Source organism: Platichthys flesus, chromosome 6, assembly GCF_949316205.1.
Source record: "Platichthys flesus chromosome 6, fPlaFle2.1, whole genome shotgun sequence".
Taxonomy (NCBI): Eukaryota; Metazoa; Chordata; class Actinopteri; order Pleuronectiformes; family Pleuronectidae; genus Platichthys; species Platichthys flesus.
This window is the reverse complement of record NC_084950.1, coordinates 113,411-134,886: the sequence shown is the minus strand read 5'-3', so window position 1 is coordinate 134,886 and position 21,476 is coordinate 113,411. Positions and strand designations below refer to the sequence as shown.

The 21,476-nt window shown below is 44.3% G+C and overlaps 1 protein-coding gene across 1 annotated transcript in view; it reads right to left on the bottom strand.

The window, feature by feature from the left end:
- The window catches only part of lamb4 (laminin, beta 4), a 53,049-nt gene extending 32,266 nt beyond the window's left edge, over positions 1-20,783 (bottom strand). The window contains exon 1 of the mRNA XM_062389553.1: positions 20,499-20,783. Within this exon, the coding sequence (XP_062245537.1) occupies positions 20,499-20,783 (285 nt within the window). The remainder of the gene's footprint in view (positions 1-20,498) is intronic.
- Between the last annotated feature and the right edge of the window lie 693 nt (positions 20,784-21,476).

Sequence of the window (21,476 nt, the reverse complement as noted above, 5' to 3'; positions counted from 1 at the left end):
CTAGCTCCTCCTCTTTGCAGAATTTCCCATTTCTGAATTTGCCAGTTCCTTTGGCATCACAGTTTTACCTTTTTCACGAAACAATCCAATATGATTTCTTGTGTGGCTTCAATTAATAGCTCCAGTCAAATCTATTATAGGCCCATACTACACCTAGTTGGGTGGGGTCTTTCAGGGAATATTTGCCTTTTTCTGGTCATTCATCCTGTTTTTACTCTCCAATTAAAGCTAAATCAAACCAACTGGTGTGGAGTCTTCGTATAATCCTCACAATAAAGTTCTTGGGTGAAGTTAATACAGATAAAATGCCCTGCTTAGGGTTTAAAGGTTAGGTTCAGGCAAGGGGTCACCTGGTTAGGGTTAGGGTAGAGGGTCCCTGATTAGGGATATCATGACTCTATTCTCAAATTAGAGTTGAACGTCTGACTAAGAGTCATGAAAGCACAAGACTACTGGACTGAGGACCAGGAAGCGAGAACCTGGTGGAGGCACTGGCCGGTTAGGTTAGGGGAAATTAATCCCACTCCGTAGAGGAGGAAAGTGCACGGTCCTTCACACCAGGGGGCTCCCTGGTCCCCATATGTCACAGGTCCTGTGCTCACACACTAATACACTAGTTACTACACGCTATGATTATAGATACGTGGACTATTCAAACGAACTATTTACAAATGTACATAATTGAGGCTTAGGTCTCTCCGCTCGTCCGAGGGAGGGTTCGTTGCTTAGTCAGGTAAGTATAAGGTAAGTCAAATTTAGCTTTAGTCTGGCCCTGTCGCGACGTTTCGAAATCTTTTGTTTCTTCTTCAGGCAAGGGCAGGTAAGTATGTCAGTTTGAATTAAGTCATGTCATCCCAGTGGTGGTGTCAGTCTGAGACTGCTGGGACATCCCACCCACTTTTATACCCCATCTAGCTCCTCCTCTTTGCAGAATTTCCCATTTCTGAATTTGCCAGTTCCTTTGGCATCACAGTTTTACCTTTTTCACGAAACAATCCAATATGATTTCTTGTGTGGCTTCAATTAATAGCTCCAGTCAAATCTATTATAGGCCCATACTACACCTAGTTGGGTGGGGTCTTTCAGGGAATATTTGCCTTTTTCTGGTCATTCATCCTGTTTTTACTCTCCAATTAAAGCTAAATCAAACCAACTGGTGTGGAGTCTTCGTATAATCCTCACAATAAAGTTCTTGGGTGAAGTTAATACAGATAAAATGCCCTGCTTAGGGTTTAAAGGTTAGGTTCAGGCAAGGGGTCACCTGGTTAGGGTTAGGGTAGAGGGTCCCTGATTAGGGATATCATGACTCTATTCTCAAATTAGAGTTGAACGTCTGACTAAGAGTCATGAAAGCACAAGACTACTGGACTGAGGACCAGGAAGCGAGAACCTGGTGGAGGCACTGGCCGGTTAGGTTAGGGGAAATTAATCCCACTCCGTAGAGGAGGAAAGTGCACGGTCCTTCACACCAGGGGGCTCCCTGGTCCCCATATGTCACAGGTCCTGTGCTCACACACTAATACACTAGTTACTACACGCTATGATTATAGATACGTGGACTATTCAAACGAACTATTTACAAATGTACATAATTGAGGCTTAGGTCTCTCCGCTCGTCCGAGGGAGGGTTCGTTGCTTAGTCAGGTAAGTATAAGGTAAGTCAAATTTAGCTTTAGTCTGGCCCTGTCGCGACGTTTCGAAATCTTTTGTTTCTTCTTCAGGCAAGGGCAGGTAAGTATGTCAGTTTGAATTAAGTCATGTCATCCCAGTGGTGGTGTCAGTCTGAGACTGCTGGGACATCCCACCCACTTTTATACCCCATCTAGCTCCTCCTCTTTGCAGAATTTCCCATTTCTGAATTTGCCAGTTCCTTTGGCATCACAGTTTTACCTTTTTCACGAAACAATCCAATATGATTTCTTGTGTGGCTTCAATTAATAGCTCCAGTCAAATCTATTATAGGCCCATACTACACCTAGTTGGGTGGGGTCTTTCAGGGAATATTTGCCTTTTTCTGGTCATTCATCCTGTTTTTACTCTCCAATTAAAGCTAAATCAAACCAACTGGTGTGGAGTCTTCGTATAATCCTCACAATAAAGTTCTTGGGTGAAGTTAATACAGATAAAATGCCCTGCTTAGGGTTTAAAGGTTAGGTTCAGGCAAGGGGTCACCTGGTTAGGGTTAGGGTAGAGGGTCCCTGATTAGGGATATCATGACTCTATTCTCAAATTAGAGTTGAACGTCTGACTAAGAGTCATGAAAGCACAAGACTACTGGACTGAGGACCAGGAAGCGAGAACCTGGTGGAGGCACTGGCCGGTTAGGTTAGGGGAAATTAATCCCACTCCGTAGAGGAGGAAAGTGCACGGTCCTTCACACCAGGGGGCTCCCTGGTCCCCATATGTCACAGGTCCTGTGCTCACACACTAATACACTAGTTACTACACGCTATGATTATAGATACGTGGACTATTCAAACGAACTATTTACAAATGTACATAATTGAGGCTTAGGTCTCTCCGCTCGTCCGAGGGAGGGTTCGTTGCTTAGTCAGGTAAGTATAAGGTAAGTCAAATTTAGCTTTAGTCTGGCCCTGTCGCGACGTTTCGAAATCTTTTGTTTCTTCTTCAGGCAAGGGCAGGTAAGTATGTCAGTTTGAATTAAGTCATGTCATCCCAGTGGTGGTGTCAGTCTGAGACTGCTGGGACATCCCACCCACTTTTATACCCCATCTAGCTCCTCCTCTTTGCAGAATTTCCCATTTCTGAATTTGCCAGTTCCTTTGGCATCACAGTTTTACCTTTTTCACGAAACAATCCAATATGATTTCTTGTGTGGCTTCAATTAATAGCTCCAGTCAAATCTATTATAGGCCCATACTACACCTAGTTGGGTGGGGTCTTTCAGGGAATATTTGCCTTTTTCTGGTCATTCATCCTGTTTTTACTCTCCAATTAAAGCTAAATCAAACCAACTGGTGTGGAGTCTTCGTATAATCCTCACAATAAAGTTCTTGGGTGAAGTTAATACAGATAAAATGCCCTGCTTAGGGTTTAAAGGTTAGGTTCAGGCAAGGGGTCACCTGGTTAGGGTTAGGGTAGAGGGTCCCTGATTAGGGATATCATGACTCTATTCTCAAATTAGAGTTGAACGTCTGACTAAGAGTCATGAAAGCACAAGACTACTGGACTGAGGACCAGGAAGCGAGAACCTGGTGGAGGCACTGGCCGGTTAGGTTAGGGGAAATTAATCCCACTCCGTAGAGGAGGAAAGTGCACGGTCCTTCACACCAGGGGGCTCCCTGGTCCCCATATGTCACAGGTCCTGTGCTCACACACTAATACACTAGTTACTACACGCTATGATTATAGATACGTGGACTATTCAAACGAACTATTTACAAATGTACATAATTGAGGCTTAGGTCTCTCCGCTCGTCCGAGGGAGGGTTCGTTGCTTAGTCAGGTAAGTATAAGGTAAGTCAAATTTAGCTTTAGTCTGGCCCTGTCGCGACGTTTCGAAATCTTTTGTTTCTTCTTCAGGCAAGGGCAGGTAAGTATGTCAGTTTGAATTAAGTCATGTCATCCCAGTGGTGGTGTCAGTCTGAGACTGCTGGGACATCCCACCCACTTTTATACCCCATCTAGCTCCTCCTCTTTGCAGAATTTCCCATTTCTGAATTTGCCAGTTCCTTTGGCATCACAGTTTTACCTTTTTCACGAAACAATCCAATATGATTTCTTGTGTGGCTTCAATTAATAGCTCCAGTCAAATCTATTATAGGCCCATACTACACCTAGTTGGGTGGGGTCTTTCAGGGAATATTTGCCTTTTTCTGGTCATTCATCCTGTTTTTACTCTCCAATTAAAGCTAAATCAAACCAACTGGTGTGGAGTCTTCGTATAATCCTCACAATAAAGTTCTTGGGTGAAGTTAATACAGATAAAATGCCCTGCTTAGGGTTTAAAGGTTAGGTTCAGGCAAGGGGTCACCTGGTTAGGGTTAGGGTAGAGGGTCCCTGATTAGGGATATCATGACTCTATTCTCAAATTAGAGTTGAACGTCTGACTAAGAGTCATGAAAGCACAAGACTACTGGACTGAGGACCAGGAAGCGAGAACCTGGTGGAGGCACTGGCCGGTTAGGTTAGGGGAAATTAATCCCACTCCGTAGAGGAGGAAAGTGCACGGTCCTTCACACCAGGGGGCTCCCTGGTCCCCATATGTCACAGGTCCTGTGCTCACACACTAATACACTAGTTACTACACGCTATGATTATAGATACGTGGACTATTCAAACGAACTATTTACAAATGTACATAATTGAGGCTTAGGTCTCTCCGCTCGTCCGAGGGAGGGTTCGTTGCTTAGTCAGGTAAGTATAAGGTAAGTCAAATTTAGCTTTAGTCTGGCCCTGTCGCGACGTTTCGAAATCTTTTGTTTCTTCTTCAGGCAAGGGCAGGTAAGTATGTCAGTTTGAATTAAGTCATGTCATCCCAGTGGTGGTGTCAGTCTGAGACTGCTGGGACATCCCACCCACTTTTATACCCCATCTAGCTCCTCCTCTTTGCAGAATTTCCCATTTCTGAATTTGCCAGTTCCTTTGGCATCACAGTTTTACCTTTTTCACGAAACAATCCAATATGATTTCTTGTGTGGCTTCAATTAATAGCTCCAGTCAAATCTATTATAGGCCCATACTACACCTAGTTGGGTGGGGTCTTTCAGGGAATATTTGCCTTTTTCTGGTCATTCATCCTGTTTTTACTCTCCAATTAAAGCTAAATCAAACCAACTGGTGTGGAGTCTTCGTATAATCCTCACAATAAAGTTCTTGGGTGAAGTTAATACAGATAAAATGCCCTGCTTAGGGTTTAAAGGTTAGGTTCAGGCAAGGGGTCACCTGGTTAGGGTTAGGGTAGAGGGTCCCTGATTAGGGATATCATGACTCTATTCTCAAATTAGAGTTGAACGTCTGACTAAGAGTCATGAAAGCACAAGACTACTGGACTGAGGACCAGGAAGCGAGAACCTGGTGGAGGCACTGGCCGGTTAGGTTAGGGGAAATTAATCCCACTCCGTAGAGGAGGAAAGTGCACGGTCCTTCACACCAGGGGGCTCCCTGGTCCCCATATGTCACAGGTCCTGTGCTCACACACTAATACACTAGTTACTACACGCTATGATTATAGATACGTGGACTATTCAAACGAACTATTTACAAATGTACATAATTGAGGCTTAGGTCTCTCCGCTCGTCCGAGGGAGGGTTCGTTGCTTAGTCAGGTAAGTATAAGGTAAGTCAAATTTAGCTTTAGTCTGGCCCTGTCGCGACGTTTCGAAATCTTTTGTTTCTTCTTCAGGCAAGGGCAGGTAAGTATGTCAGTTTGAATTAAGTCATGTCATCCCAGTGGTGGTGTCAGTCTGAGACTGCTGGGACATCCCACCCACTTTTATACCCCATCTAGCTCCTCCTCTTTGCAGAATTTCCCATTTCTGAATTTGCCAGTTCCTTTGGCATCACAGTTTTACCTTTTTCACGAAACAATCCAATATGATTTCTTGTGTGGCTTCAATTAATAGCTCCAGTCAAATCTATTATAGGCCCATACTACACCTAGTTGGGTGGGGTCTTTCAGGGAATATTTGCCTTTTTCTGGTCATTCATCCTGTTTTTACTCTCCAATTAAAGCTAAATCAAACCAACTGGTGTGGAGTCTTCGTATAATCCTCACAATAAAGTTCTTGGGTGAAGTTAATACAGATAAAATGCCCTGCTTAGGGTTTAAAGGTTAGGTTCAGGCAAGGGGTCACCTGGTTAGGGTTAGGGTAGAGGGTCCCTGATTAGGGATATCATGACTCTATTCTCAAATTAGAGTTGAACGTCTGACTAAGAGTCATGAAAGCACAAGACTACTGGACTGAGGACCAGGAAGCGAGAACCTGGTGGAGGCACTGGCCGGTTAGGTTAGGGGAAATTAATCCCACTCCGTAGAGGAGGAAAGTGCACGGTCCTTCACACCAGGGGGCTCCCTGGTCCCCATATGTCACAGGTCCTGTGCTCACACACTAATACACTAGTTACTACACGCTATGATTATAGATACGTGGACTATTCAAACGAACTATTTACAAATGTACATAATTGAGGCTTAGGTCTCTCCGCTCGTCCGAGGGAGGGTTCGTTGCTTAGTCAGGTAAGTATAAGGTAAGTCAAATTTAGCTTTAGTCTGGCCCTGTCGCGACGTTTCGAAATCTTTTGTTTCTTCTTCAGGCAAGGGCAGGTAAGTATGTCAGTTTGAATTAAGTCATGTCATCCCAGTGGTGGTGTCAGTCTGAGACTGCTGGGACATCCCACCCACTTTTATACCCCATCTAGCTCCTCCTCTTTGCAGAATTTCCCATTTCTGAATTTGCCAGTTCCTTTGGCATCACAGTTTTACCTTTTTCACGAAACAATCCAATATGATTTCTTGTGTGGCTTCAATTAATAGCTCCAGTCAAATCTATTATAGGCCCATACTACACCTAGTTGGGTGGGGTCTTTCAGGGAATATTTGCCTTTTTCTGGTCATTCATCCTGTTTTTACTCTCCAATTAAAGCTAAATCAAACCAACTGGTGTGGAGTCTTCGTATAATCCTCACAATAAAGTTCTTGGGTGAAGTTAATACAGATAAAATGCCCTGCTTAGGGTTTAAAGGTTAGGTTCAGGCAAGGGGTCACCTGGTTAGGGTTAGGGTAGAGGGTCCCTGATTAGGGATATCATGACTCTATTCTCAAATTAGAGTTGAACGTCTGACTAAGAGTCATGAAAGCACAAGACTACTGGACTGAGGACCAGGAAGCGAGAACCTGGTGGAGGCACTGGCCGGTTAGGTTAGGGGAAATTAATCCCACTCCGTAGAGGAGGAAAGTGCACGGTCCTTCACACCAGGGGGCTCCCTGGTCCCCATATGTCACAGGTCCTGTGCTCACACACTAATACACTAGTTACTACACGCTATGATTATAGATACGTGGACTATTCAAACGAACTATTTACAAATGTACATAATTGAGGCTTAGGTCTCTCCGCTCGTCCGAGGGAGGGTTCGTTGCTTAGTCAGGTAAGTATAAGGTAAGTCAAATTTAGCTTTAGTCTGGCCCTGTCGCGACGTTTCGAAATCTTTTGTTTCTTCTTCAGGCAAGGGCAGGTAAGTATGTCAGTTTGAATTAAGTCATGTCATCCCAGTGGTGGTGTCAGTCTGAGACTGCTGGGACATCCCACCCACTTTTATACCCCATCTAGCTCCTCCTCTTTGCAGAATTTCCCATTTCTGAATTTGCCAGTTCCTTTGGCATCACAGTTTTACCTTTTTCACGAAACAATCCAATATGATTTCTTGTGTGGCTTCAATTAATAGCTCCAGTCAAATCTATTATAGGCCCATACTACACCTAGTTGGGTGGGGTCTTTCAGGGAATATTTGCCTTTTTCTGGTCATTCATCCTGTTTTTACTCTCCAATTAAAGCTAAATCAAACCAACTGGTGTGGAGTCTTCGTATAATCCTCACAATAAAGTTCTTGGGTGAAGTTAATACAGATAAAATGCCCTGCTTAGGGTTTAAAGGTTAGGTTCAGGCAAGGGGTCACCTGGTTAGGGTTAGGGTAGAGGGTCCCTGATTAGGGATATCATGACTCTATTCTCAAATTAGAGTTGAACGTCTGACTAAGAGTCATGAAAGCACAAGACTACTGGACTGAGGACCAGGAAGCGAGAACCTGGTGGAGGCACTGGCCGGTTAGGTTAGGGGAAATTAATCCCACTCCGTAGAGGAGGAAAGTGCACGGTCCTTCACACCAGGGGGCTCCCTGGTCCCCATATGTCACAGGTCCTGTGCTCACACACTAATACACTAGTTACTACACGCTATGATTATAGATACGTGGACTATTCAAACGAACTATTTACAAATGTACATAATTGAGGCTTAGGTCTCTCCGCTCGTCCGAGGGAGGGTTCGTTGCTTAGTCAGGTAAGTATAAGGTAAGTCAAATTTAGCTTTAGTCTGGCCCTGTCGCGACGTTTCGAAATCTTTTGTTTCTTCTTCAGGCAAGGGCAGGTAAGTATGTCAGTTTGAATTAAGTCATGTCATCCCAGTGGTGGTGTCAGTCTGAGACTGCTGGGACATCCCACCCACTTTTATACCCCATCTAGCTCCTCCTCTTTGCAGAATTTCCCATTTCTGAATTTGCCAGTTCCTTTGGCATCACAGTTTTACCTTTTTCACGAAACAATCCAATATGATTTCTTGTGTGGCTTCAATTAATAGCTCCAGTCAAATCTATTATAGGCCCATACTACACCTAGTTGGGTGGGGTCTTTCAGGGAATATTTGCCTTTTTCTGGTCATTCATCCTGTTTTTACTCTCCAATTAAAGCTAAATCAAACCAACTGGTGTGGAGTCTTCGTATAATCCTCACAATAAAGTTCTTGGGTGAAGTTAATACAGATAAAATGCCCTGCTTAGGGTTTAAAGGTTAGGTTCAGGCAAGGGGTCACCTGGTTAGGGTTAGGGTAGAGGGTCCCTGATTAGGGATATCATGACTCTATTCTCAAATTAGAGTTGAACGTCTGACTAAGAGTCATGAAAGCACAAGACTACTGGACTGAGGACCAGGAAGCGAGAACCTGGTGGAGGCACTGGCCGGTTAGGTTAGGGGAAATTAATCCCACTCCGTAGAGGAGGAAAGTGCACGGTCCTTCACACCAGGGGGCTCCCTGGTCCCCATATGTCACAGGTCCTGTGCTCACACACTAATACACTAGTTACTACACGCTATGATTATAGATACGTGGACTATTCAAACGAACTATTTACAAATGTACATAATTGAGGCTTAGGTCTCTCCGCTCGTCCGAGGGAGGGTTCGTTGCTTAGTCAGGTAAGTATAAGGTAAGTCAAATTTAGCTTTAGTCTGGCCCTGTCGCGACGTTTCGAAATCTTTTGTTTCTTCTTCAGGCAAGGGCAGGTAAGTATGTCAGTTTGAATTAAGTCATGTCATCCCAGTGGTGGTGTCAGTCTGAGACTGCTGGGACATCCCACCCACTTTTATACCCCATCTAGCTCCTCCTCTTTGCAGAATTTCCCATTTCTGAATTTGCCAGTTCCTTTGGCATCACAGTTTTACCTTTTTCACGAAACAATCCAATATGATTTCTTGTGTGGCTTCAATTAATAGCTCCAGTCAAATCTATTATAGGCCCATACTACACCTAGTTGGGTGGGGTCTTTCAGGGAATATTTGCCTTTTTCTGGTCATTCATCCTGTTTTTACTCTCCAATTAAAGCTAAATCAAACCAACTGGTGTGGAGTCTTCGTATAATCCTCACAATAAAGTTCTTGGGTGAAGTTAATACAGATAAAATGCCCTGCTTAGGGTTTAAAGGTTAGGTTCAGGCAAGGGGTCACCTGGTTAGGGTTAGGGTAGAGGGTCCCTGATTAGGGATATCATGACTCTATTCTCAAATTAGAGTTGAACGTCTGACTAAGAGTCATGAAAGCACAAGACTACTGGACTGAGGACCAGGAAGCGAGAACCTGGTGGAGGCACTGGCCGGTTAGGTTAGGGGAAATTAATCCCACTCCGTAGAGGAGGAAAGTGCACGGTCCTTCACACCAGGGGGCTCCCTGGTCCCCATATGTCACAGGTCCTGTGCTCACACACTAATACACTAGTTACTACACGCTATGATTATAGATACGTGGACTATTCAAACGAACTATTTACAAATGTACATAATTGAGGCTTAGGTCTCTCCGCTCGTCCGAGGGAGGGTTCGTTGCTTAGTCAGGTAAGTATAAGGTAAGTCAAATTTAGCTTTAGTCTGGCCCTGTCGCGACGTTTCGAAATCTTTTGTTTCTTCTTCAGGCAAGGGCAGGTAAGTATGTCAGTTTGAATTAAGTCATGTCATCCCAGTGGTGGTGTCAGTCTGAGACTGCTGGGACATCCCACCCACTTTTATACCCCATCTAGCTCCTCCTCTTTGCAGAATTTCCCATTTCTGAATTTGCCAGTTCCTTTGGCATCACAGTTTTACCTTTTTCACGAAACAATCCAATATGATTTCTTGTGTGGCTTCAATTAATAGCTCCAGTCAAATCTATTATAGGCCCATACTACACCTAGTTGGGTGGGGTCTTTCAGGGAATATTTGCCTTTTTCTGGTCATTCATCCTGTTTTTACTCTCCAATTAAAGCTAAATCAAACCAACTGGTGTGGAGTCTTCGTATAATCCTCACAATAAAGTTCTTGGGTGAAGTTAATACAGATAAAATGCCCTGCTTAGGGTTTAAAGGTTAGGTTCAGGCAAGGGGTCACCTGGTTAGGGTTAGGGTAGAGGGTCCCTGATTAGGGATATCATGACTCTATTCTCAAATTAGAGTTGAACGTCTGACTAAGAGTCATGAAAGCACAAGACTACTGGACTGAGGACCAGGAAGCGAGAACCTGGTGGAGGCACTGGCCGGTTAGGTTAGGGGAAATTAATCCCACTCCGTAGAGGAGGAAAGTGCACGGTCCTTCACACCAGGGGGCTCCCTGGTCCCCATATGTCACAGGTCCTGTGCTCACACACTAATACACTAGTTACTACACGCTATGATTATAGATACGTGGACTATTCAAACGAACTATTTACAAATGTACATAATTGAGGCTTAGGTCTCTCCGCTCGTCCGAGGGAGGGTTCGTTGCTTAGTCAGGTAAGTATAAGGTAAGTCAAATTTAGCTTTAGTCTGGCCCTGTCGCGACGTTTCGAAATCTTTTGTTTCTTCTTCAGGCAAGGGCAGGTAAGTATGTCAGTTTGAATTAAGTCATGTCATCCCAGTGGTGGTGTCAGTCTGAGACTGCTGGGACATCCCACCCACTTTTATACCCCATCTAGCTCCTCCTCTTTGCAGAATTTCCCATTTCTGAATTTGCCAGTTCCTTTGGCATCACAGTTTTACCTTTTTCACGAAACAATCCAATATGATTTCTTGTGTGGCTTCAATTAATAGCTCCAGTCAAATCTATTATAGGCCCATACTACACCTAGTTGGGTGGGGTCTTTCAGGGAATATTTGCCTTTTTCTGGTCATTCATCCTGTTTTTACTCTCCAATTAAAGCTAAATCAAACCAACTGGTGTGGAGTCTTCGTATAATCCTCACAATAAAGTTCTTGGGTGAAGTTAATACAGATAAAATGCCCTGCTTAGGGTTTAAAGGTTAGGTTCAGGCAAGGGGTCACCTGGTTAGGGTTAGGGTAGAGGGTCCCTGATTAGGGATATCATGACTCTATTCTCAAATTAGAGTTGAACGTCTGACTAAGAGTCATGAAAGCACAAGACTACTGGACTGAGGACCAGGAAGCGAGAACCTGGTGGAGGCACTGGCCGGTTAGGTTAGGGGAAATTAATCCCACTCCGTAGAGGAGGAAAGTGCACGGTCCTTCACACCAGGGGGCTCCCTGGTCCCCATATGTCACAGGTCCTGTGCTCACACACTAATACACTAGTTACTACACGCTATGATTATAGATACGTGGACTATTCAAACGAACTATTTACAAATGTACATAATTGAGGCTTAGGTCTCTCCGCTCGTCCGAGGGAGGGTTCGTTGCTTAGTCAGGTAAGTATAAGGTAAGTCAAATTTAGCTTTAGTCTGGCCCTGTCGCGACGTTTCGAAATCTTTTGTTTCTTCTTCAGGCAAGGGCAGGTAAGTATGTCAGTTTGAATTAAGTCATGTCATCCCAGTGGTGGTGTCAGTCTGAGACTGCTGGGACATCCCACCCACTTTTATACCCCATCTAGCTCCTCCTCTTTGCAGAATTTCCCATTTCTGAATTTGCCAGTTCCTTTGGCATCACAGTTTTACCTTTTTCACGAAACAATCCAATATGATTTCTTGTGTGGCTTCAATTAATAGCTCCAGTCAAATCTATTATAGGCCCATACTACACCTAGTTGGGTGGGGTCTTTCAGGGAATATTTGCCTTTTTCTGGTCATTCATCCTGTTTTTACTCTCCAATTAAAGCTAAATCAAACCAACTGGTGTGGAGTCTTCGTATAATCCTCACAATAAAGTTCTTGGGTGAAGTTAATACAGATAAAATGCCCTGCTTAGGGTTTAAAGGTTAGGTTCAGGCAAGGGGTCACCTGGTTAGGGTTAGGGTAGAGGGTCCCTGATTAGGGATATCATGACTCTATTCTCAAATTAGAGTTGAACGTCTGACTAAGAGTCATGAAAGCACAAGACTACTGGACTGAGGACCAGGAAGCGAGAACCTGGTGGAGGCACTGGCCGGTTAGGTTAGGGGAAATTAATCCCACTCCGTAGAGGAGGAAAGTGCACGGTCCTTCACACCAGGGGGCTCCCTGGTCCCCATATGTCACAGGTCCTGTGCTCACACACTAATACACTAGTTACTACACGCTATGATTATAGATACGTGGACTATTCAAACGAACTATTTACAAATGTACATAATTGAGGCTTAGGTCTCTCCGCTCGTCCGAGGGAGGGTTCGTTGCTTAGTCAGGTAAGTATAAGGTAAGTCAAATTTAGCTTTAGTCTGGCCCTGTCGCGACGTTTCGAAATCTTTTGTTTCTTCTTCAGGCAAGGGCAGGTAAGTATGTCAGTTTGAATTAAGTCATGTCATCCCAGTGGTGGTGTCAGTCTGAGACTGCTGGGACATCCCACCCACTTTTATACCCCATCTAGCTCCTCCTCTTTGCAGAATTTCCCATTTCTGAATTTGCCAGTTCCTTTGGCATCACAGTTTTACCTTTTTCACGAAACAATCCAATATGATTTCTTGTGTGGCTTCAATTAATAGCTCCAGTCAAATCTATTATAGGCCCATACTACACCTAGTTGGGTGGGGTCTTTCAGGGAATATTTGCCTTTTTCTGGTCATTCATCCTGTTTTTACTCTCCAATTAAAGCTAAATCAAACCAACTGGTGTGGAGTCTTCGTATAATCCTCACAATAAAGTTCTTGGGTGAAGTTAATACAGATAAAATGCCCTGCTTAGGGTTTAAAGGTTAGGTTCAGGCAAGGGGTCACCTGGTTAGGGTTAGGGTAGAGGGTCCCTGATTAGGGATATCATGACTCTATTCTCAAATTAGAGTTGAACGTCTGACTAAGAGTCATGAAAGCACAAGACTACTGGACTGAGGACCAGGAAGCGAGAACCTGGTGGAGGCACTGGCCGGTTAGGTTAGGGGAAATTAATCCCACTCCGTAGAGGAGGAAAGTGCACGGTCCTTCACACCAGGGGGCTCCCTGGTCCCCATATGTCACAGGTCCTGTGCTCACACACTAATACACTAGTTACTACACGCTATGATTATAGATACGTGGACTATTCAAACGAACTATTTACAAATGTACATAATTGAGGCTTAGGTCTCTCCGCTCGTCCGAGGGAGGGTTCGTTGCTTAGTCAGGTAAGTATAAGGTAAGTCAAATTTAGCTTTAGTCTGGCCCTGTCGCGACGTTTCGAAATCTTTTGTTTCTTCTTCAGGCAAGGGCAGGTAAGTATGTCAGTTTGAATTAAGTCATGTCATCCCAGTGGTGGTGTCAGTCTGAGACTGCTGGGACATCCCACCCACTTTTATACCCCATCTAGCTCCTCCTCTTTGCAGAATTTCCCATTTCTGAATTTGCCAGTTCCTTTGGCATCACAGTTTTACCTTTTTCACGAAACAATCCAATATGATTTCTTGTGTGGCTTCAATTAATAGCTCCAGTCAAATCTATTATAGGCCCATACTACACCTAGTTGGGTGGGGTCTTTCAGGGAATATTTGCCTTTTTCTGGTCATTCATCCTGTTTTTACTCTCCAATTAAAGCTAAATCAAACCAACTGGTGTGGAGTCTTCGTATAATCCTCACAATAAAGTTCTTGGGTGAAGTTAATACAGATAAAATGCCCTGCTTAGGGTTTAAAGGTTAGGTTCAGGCAAGGGGTCACCTGGTTAGGGTTAGGGTAGAGGGTCCCTGATTAGGGATATCATGACTCTATTCTCAAATTAGAGTTGAACGTCTGACTAAGAGTCATGAAAGCACAAGACTACTGGACTGAGGACCAGGAAGCGAGAACCTGGTGGAGGCACTGGCCGGTTAGGTTAGGGGAAATTAATCCCACTCCGTAGAGGAGGAAAGTGCACGGTCCTTCACACCAGGGGGCTCCCTGGTCCCCATATGTCACAGGTCCTGTGCTCACACACTAATACACTAGTTACTACACGCTATGATTATAGATACGTGGACTATTCAAACGAACTATTTACAAATGTACATAATTGAGGCTTAGGTCTCTCCGCTCGTCCGAGGGAGGGTTCGTTGCTTAGTCAGGTAAGTATAAGGTAAGTCAAATTTAGCTTTAGTCTGGCCCTGTCGCGACGTTTCGAAATCTTTTGTTTCTTCTTCAGGCAAGGGCAGGTAAGTATGTCAGTTTGAATTAAGTCATGTCATCCCAGTGGTGGTGTCAGTCTGAGACTGCTGGGACATCCCACCCACTTTTATACCCCATCTAGCTCCTCCTCTTTGCAGAATTTCCCATTTCTGAATTTGCCAGTTCCTTTGGCATCACAGTTTTACCTTTTTCACGAAACAATCCAATATGATTTCTTGTGTGGCTTCAATTAATAGCTCCAGTCAAATCTATTATAGGCCCATACTACACCTAGTTGGGTGGGGTCTTTCAGGGAATATTTGCCTTTTTCTGGTCATTCATCCTGTTTTTACTCTCCAATTAAAGCTAAATCAAACCAACTGGTGTGGAGTCTTCGTATAATCCTCACAATAAAGTTCTTGGGTGAAGTTAATACAGATAAAATGCCCTGCTTAGGGTTTAAAGGTTAGGTTCAGGCAAGGGGTCACCTGGTTAGGGTTAGGGTAGAGGGTCCCTGATTAGGGATATCATGACTCTATTCTCAAATTAGAGTTGAACGTCTGACTAAGAGTCATGAAAGCACAAGACTACTGGACTGAGGACCAGGAAGCGAGAACCTGGTGGAGGCACTGGCCGGTTAGGTTAGGGGAAATTAATCCCACTCCGTAGAGGAGGAAAGTGCACGGTCCTTCACACCAGGGGGCTCCCTGGTCCCCATATGTCACAGGTCCTGTGCTCACACACTAATACACTAGTTACTACACGCTATGATTATAGATACGTGGACTATTCAAACGAACTATTTACAAATGTACATAATTGAGGCTTAGGTCTCTCCGCTCGTCCGAGGGAGGGTTCGTTGCTTAGTCAGGTAAGTATAAGGTAAGTCAAATTTAGCTTTAGTCTGGCCCTGTCGCGACGTTTCGAAATCTTTTGTTTCTTCTTCAGGCAAGGGCAGGTAAGTATGTCAGTTTGAATTAAGTCATGTCATCCCAGTGGTGGTGTCAGTCTGAGACTGCTGGGACATCCCACCCACTTTTATACCCCATCTAGCTCCTCCTCTTTGCAGAATTTCCCATTTCTGAATTTGCCAGTTCCTTTGGCATCACAGTTTTACCTTTTTCACGAAACAATCCAATATGATTTCTTGTGTGGCTTCAATTAATAGCTCCAGTCAAATCTATTATAGGCCCATACTACACCTAGTTGGGTGGGGTCTTTCAGGGAATATTTGCCTTTTTCTGGTCATTCATCCTGTTTTTACTCTCCAATTAAAGCTAAATCAAACCAACTGGTGTGGAGTCTTCGTATAATCCTCACAATAAAGTTCTTGGGTGAAGTTAATACAGATAAAATGCCCTGCTTAGGGTTTAAAGGTTAGGTTCAGGCAAGGGGTCACCTGGTTAGGGTTAGGGTAGAGGGTCCCTGATTAGGGATATCATGACTCTATTCTCAAATTAGAGTTGAACGTCTGACTAAGAGTCATGAAAGCACAAGACTACTGGACTGAGGACCAGGAAGCGAGAACCTGGTGGAGGCACTGGCCGGTTAGGTTAGGGGAAATTAATCCCACTCCGTAGAGGAGGAAAGTGCACGGTCCTTCACACCAGGGGGCTCCCTGGTCCCCATATGTCACAGGTCCTGTGCTCACACACTAATACACTAGTTACTACACGCTATGATTATAGATACGTGGACTATTCAAACGAACTATTTACAAATGTACATAATTGAGGCTTAGGTCTCTCCGCTCGTCCGAGGGAGGGTTCGTTGCTTAGTCAGGTAAGTATAAGGTAAGTCAAATTTAGCTTTAGTCTGGCCCTGTCGCGACGTTTCGAAATCTTTTGTTTCTTCTTCAGGCAAGGGCAGGTAAGTATGTCAGTTTGAATTAAGTCATGTCATCCCAGTGGTGGTGTCAGTCTGAGACTGCTGGGACATCCCACCCACTTTTATACCCCATCTAGCTCCTCCTCTTTGCAGAATTTCCCATTTCTGAATTTGCCAGTTCCTTTGGCATCACAGTTTTACCTTTTTCACGAAACAATCCAATATGATTTCTTGTGTGGCTTCAATTAATAGCTCCAGTCAAATCTATTATAGGCCCATACTACACCTAGTTGGGTGGGGTCTTTCAGGGAATATTTGCCTTTTTCTGGTCATTCATCCTGTTTTTACTCTCCAATTAAAGCTAAATCAAACCAACTGGTGTGGAGTCTTCGTATAATCCTCACAATAAAGTTCTTGGGTGAAGTTAATACAGATAAAATGCCCTGCTTAGGGTTTAAAGGTTAGGTTCAGGCAAGGGGTCACCTGGTTAGGGTTAGGGTAGAGGGTCCCTGATTAGGGATATCATGACTCTATTCTCAAATTAGAGTTGAACGTCTGACTAAGAGTCATGAAAGCACAAGACTACTGGACTGAGGACCAGGAAGCGAGAACCTGGTGGAGGCACTGGCCGGTTAGGTTAGGGGAAATTAATCCCACTCCGTAGAGGAGGAAAGTGCACGGTCCTTCACACCAGGGGGCTCCCTGGTCCCCATATGTCACAGGTCCTGTGCTCACACACTAATACACTAGTTACTACACGCTATGATTATAGATACGTGGACTATTCAAACGAACTATTTACAAATGTACATAATTGAGGCTTAGGGTTAGGGTTAGGGTTAGGGTTAGGGTTAGGGTTAGGGTTAGGGTTAGGTTTGGGTTAGGGTTGGGGTTTAGGATTCAGGGGTTTGATTTTTGTGGCACTGGCCTACTGACCTATTTCGTTCAAACCGGTTGGAAATTTGACAGTGTGGTGATAGTCAGGTTGGTAGAGTACAGCTCCACCATCCCGGGGACCAGGGTTCAATCCCCAGGCAGAGCACAACAGTCAGGACCATGGGGCAGAGAAAGGGGCAGGTCAGGATACTCTACGGGCCTGTCGCAACTGGATGGTGTCATCATTCAGGCCCGTAGGCACAATGGTGTTCATTTTATGGATCCATAATTTTTCTGCCCTCTTTCTCTGCCCAACAGTCCATTGGTCGTTGCTCTCCAAACCTGAGATTATTAGTTTATTGGTGGGGTGTTGCTGGAAATGTTTGACCAGGTGGGTGGTTAATTTGCCTTCCCCAATGCTATACATATGTTGTTTGAGGCGTGTAAGTATTGTATGTTTCGTCTCTCCTATATAGTGTTTATGGCAAGTGGTGCATGTGATAATGTATATTACGTTAGTAGTGTTAAGGGAGAATGTGCCGAGTGTTGGAAATGCTGTGGTGCTGTGGGGGTTGGATATAAATTTTCTATTTTTGTAATGTGTAATATATTGTATTTGAATGGGGGGTCTATTGTCTGTAAATTTGGATTTTATGAGGAGGCTATGGAGACTTTGATTTTTTCTATATGCTGAAATTGTGTTGTGGTTATGGAAGGCCGGATGTATTGTTTGGGTGTGGGAGAAGTTTTGTTTAATGAGGTTATGGAGTCTGGTTGTTTGATGAGAGAATGTAGATATGAATGGAATTAATATGGGTTTGATTTCCAGGTTATTGGGAGGATGATTGGTTGTGGTCTCGGAGAGAGGGTTAGGGTTATGGTTAGGGTTAGGGCCTAGGTTAGGGTTAGGGTTAGGGTTTAGGTACTGGGTTGAGTTAGGTTTAGGATTGGGGCCTAGGTTAGGGTTAGTAGGGTTAATAGGGTTAGGGTTAGGGTTTAGGAACTGGGTTGGGTTAGGGTTAGGATTGGGGCCTAGGTTAGGGTTAGGGTTTAGGTTCTGGGTTGGGTTAGGATTAGGATTGGGGCCTAGGTTAGGGTTAGTAGGGTTAGTAGGGTTAGGGTTAGGGCTTAAACTAGGGAGATAGGTGGATTTTATTGTTGGGGGCCCTGTGGTTGGGAGTCCCTCCGAGACCGGAGGCTGGGGTGGAGCATCTGTGTTGTTGGAGCGAGTGAGGGCGAGGGAGGCCAAAGTATTATTTTTAATGTGGCGGAGGAATCGTTTAGAGTAGCCCCTGTGTCTGAGTGCGGAGAATAGAATTGCAATTGATTCGTGAAGATCTGAGGGTGTCGAAGATAGTCTATAGAAACGGATGATTTGTGATTTTATTAAGCCTTTAAATGTATGTTTCGGATGGTAACTTTTTTTATGTAGTAGTGCGTGTGTATCAGTAGTTTTGAAAAAGACTTTAGTGAGAAGTTTGTGAGGAGCCGAATTAATGGAATTATCAAAAAAAACTGTAGTGTCCAGGAAATTAACATGAGAGGGGTCTATGGTGTATTTTACTTTTATAGATGGGTGGTGGTTATTGAGTGTGTTGATAAAATCAGAAAATAAAGTGATGTCGTGGTGCCAAATGCCAAATATGTCGTCTAAAAAACGGAGATAAAGAAGTGGTTGTCGGGTGCATTTGGCCAATGCCTCTCGCTCCCACTCGCTCATATAAATGTTCGCATATGATGGCGCGTATCTCTGACCCATGGCTGTTCCGTGAATTTGGAGGTATTGTTTGTTATTAAATGTAAAATCATTATTGTTGAGGCAAATGTTGAGGAGTTCAATTATCTGTTTGTCCGGTCTATTAATGTCGGGATATTTATTAAAGATGGATGTAATCGCTTTAATGCCTATGTTTGTGTTAATGTTAGTGTATAAGCTGTCTATATCTATTGTAAATAAAAATGACTGATTTGGAACAACCATGGGTCGGATGAGGTCTATGAAGTGATATGTATCTTTTATGTAGGCCGGGTGTTTGTTGGAAAGGGGTCCAAGGAAATATTCTATATATTCTGATATATGGTAAGATGTGCTGTTGCAGTCGGAAACTATTGGTCTACCGGGGGGAACTTCATAGGGTATGGTCCAGGTTTGGGGTTCTTTATGTACTTTTGGAAGTAGATAAAAAAGTCTAGGTCGTGGGTGATCGGGGCCAAATAGATAGTGTTTTTGTTTGTGTGTGATGATTTTTTGGTCATATAGATTTTGGATAATATTTCTGAGGAGGGGTTGAGTTTGATTTTGTTGGTCAGATTGGATGAGTTTGTAATGTGTAGTGTTGGATAATAATCTATTTGCCTCCAGTAAATATTGCTGTCTGTCCATTATAACTGTTTTTGATCCTTTGTCAGCTGGTTTTATAATTATATTTGGATTTTTGATGAGTTGTTCTAAGGCCCTGCGCTCCGGCCCCGAGAGGTTGTCTGCCACGTCCCCAGGGGGCCGGTACTGACGCAGGGCCTGTTTGTTCTTTTGCAACAGGGTTATGGTATTTTTGTGTGACTGTTCTATAGTGGGTTCCCAGCTGGATTTATTGGTGAAGGGTATCTGTATGTGTTGTGGTTTATTGAAAAAGTGGCTGATAATTTTGAGGCGTCTATTGTATTGATGTAGGTCCCTATGAAGTTCCTCCCAGTCAAAATGTGTAGGGCGTGGAATGAATGAAAGACCCCTTTCCAATATCTGAATTTGTTCTGCGGTTGGGGTGAATAGTGTAGATAGATTGAGGATATTTGATGTGGAGCTCCACCCCAAATCAGGTGCGGGGTCAGTAAGGGGCGTTATGTTAAGATGTAAGTTGGATGGGACTGTATTTAAGCCCGGTTTGGGTTTTGATGTGATTGTAAATTTAATTGTTGCAACCAGTATTCAAAAATGCGTGTGGCAGTGGCCGGTTTCCAGTGTATATTATCTTGCTCTGTAAAAAAAGTGTCGTGAGGTATTTCGGCTAAAAATGGAAAGTAAGTGGCTATGGTATTGTTAATATATTTAAGGTTGTGTTGCTGTTTACTAGTGAGGTTGGCAGAAAAATTAATAATGGGGAAGTAAATGTCAGCATTGGGGAAGGCAAGTTGGGCCTGTTTGTATAGTGCTTTGAGCTGTTTGCAAGAGGTCTGCCTGGGGTCCTGATCTTTGTTATTAATACCAATTGAGAGGACGACAATTTTAACATCTGGAATGGGGATGGCTTTCTCACACAGTTTAAGAAAATGGTACATATTGGCCCCCGGGTAACTGTCAAGTTGTATTGTGGGATGGTTGTGAGGGGGGATTCGATTTATGTTGGAATCCCCCAGTACCAGGACTGGTTTGCGGCCTTTGATGAACCAGTCCTGGATTTTGCGGTTGGGTCTGGAGATGTGATATGTGGTCTTAAATTTACCTGCTGCGTTGGAGTCGGACTGCAGAGGACTGAATGGAGAGGAGGTGGCACAGGGTCCTGGGGAGCTGTCGTCGGGGGGTGAAGGTGTGTCGGAGTCCGGAGTGGCACAACCGGGAGGCGGAGTCCCCGGGCGCAGTTGTTGAGAGGAGGTCTCAGATACGGTGTTGTGGGCTACATTAGCCTTTATTACGCCGCTCATCATGTGTGATGACCCTCCTGCTAATGCGGTCGGGGCTCCTTCTTGTCCAATCGTGCCAGTCCGGGCACCGGCAACACCTAGGGGAGAGGAAGGGGGAGAAGAAATGATGTCAGGAACCAAGGAAAACGCATCAGATTCTGTGATGTTGTTGAGCGGGTCCGGTAGCTGGTGGATTTGGGCCTCTATCTGTTGTGTGTGTCTGTTTGGCCTTGATTGTATATTAGTAGTCGGTAAGTCTGGGGTGTTTGGGGATGGTAGTGTCACTGAAGTGTTGGGTCTGGTGAATTTCTGTCGGACGGGGGAAGGGTGGGGATCGGATGTTATTCCTCCCGTCTCCTGAGGGACCTGTTTGGGTCCCTCAGGGTTAGGGTTAGGGTTAGGGTTAGGGTTAGGGGTTAGGGTTAGGGTTAGGGTTAGGGTTAGGGTTAGGTTTAGAAGATCTATCTCGATGACTCCCCCCGCTTCGTCCGACGACTGGGCAGTTTGGTCTGGGGAGCCAAAGGCAATGCACTGGCCGACGCACGTTGTCAGCACTCTCACAGTCTCACATATCCCCTTTTGCCGAATTGTTTTTTTAAACTTGATTTGAAGGTTGTTGAATTTTAACGGAGTTGGTTGGGCTATTTTTATCTATAGGCACTATTTTGATTTCCTAGTTTTATGAAACACATCATCAGTAGTGGACCTCAGGGTCAT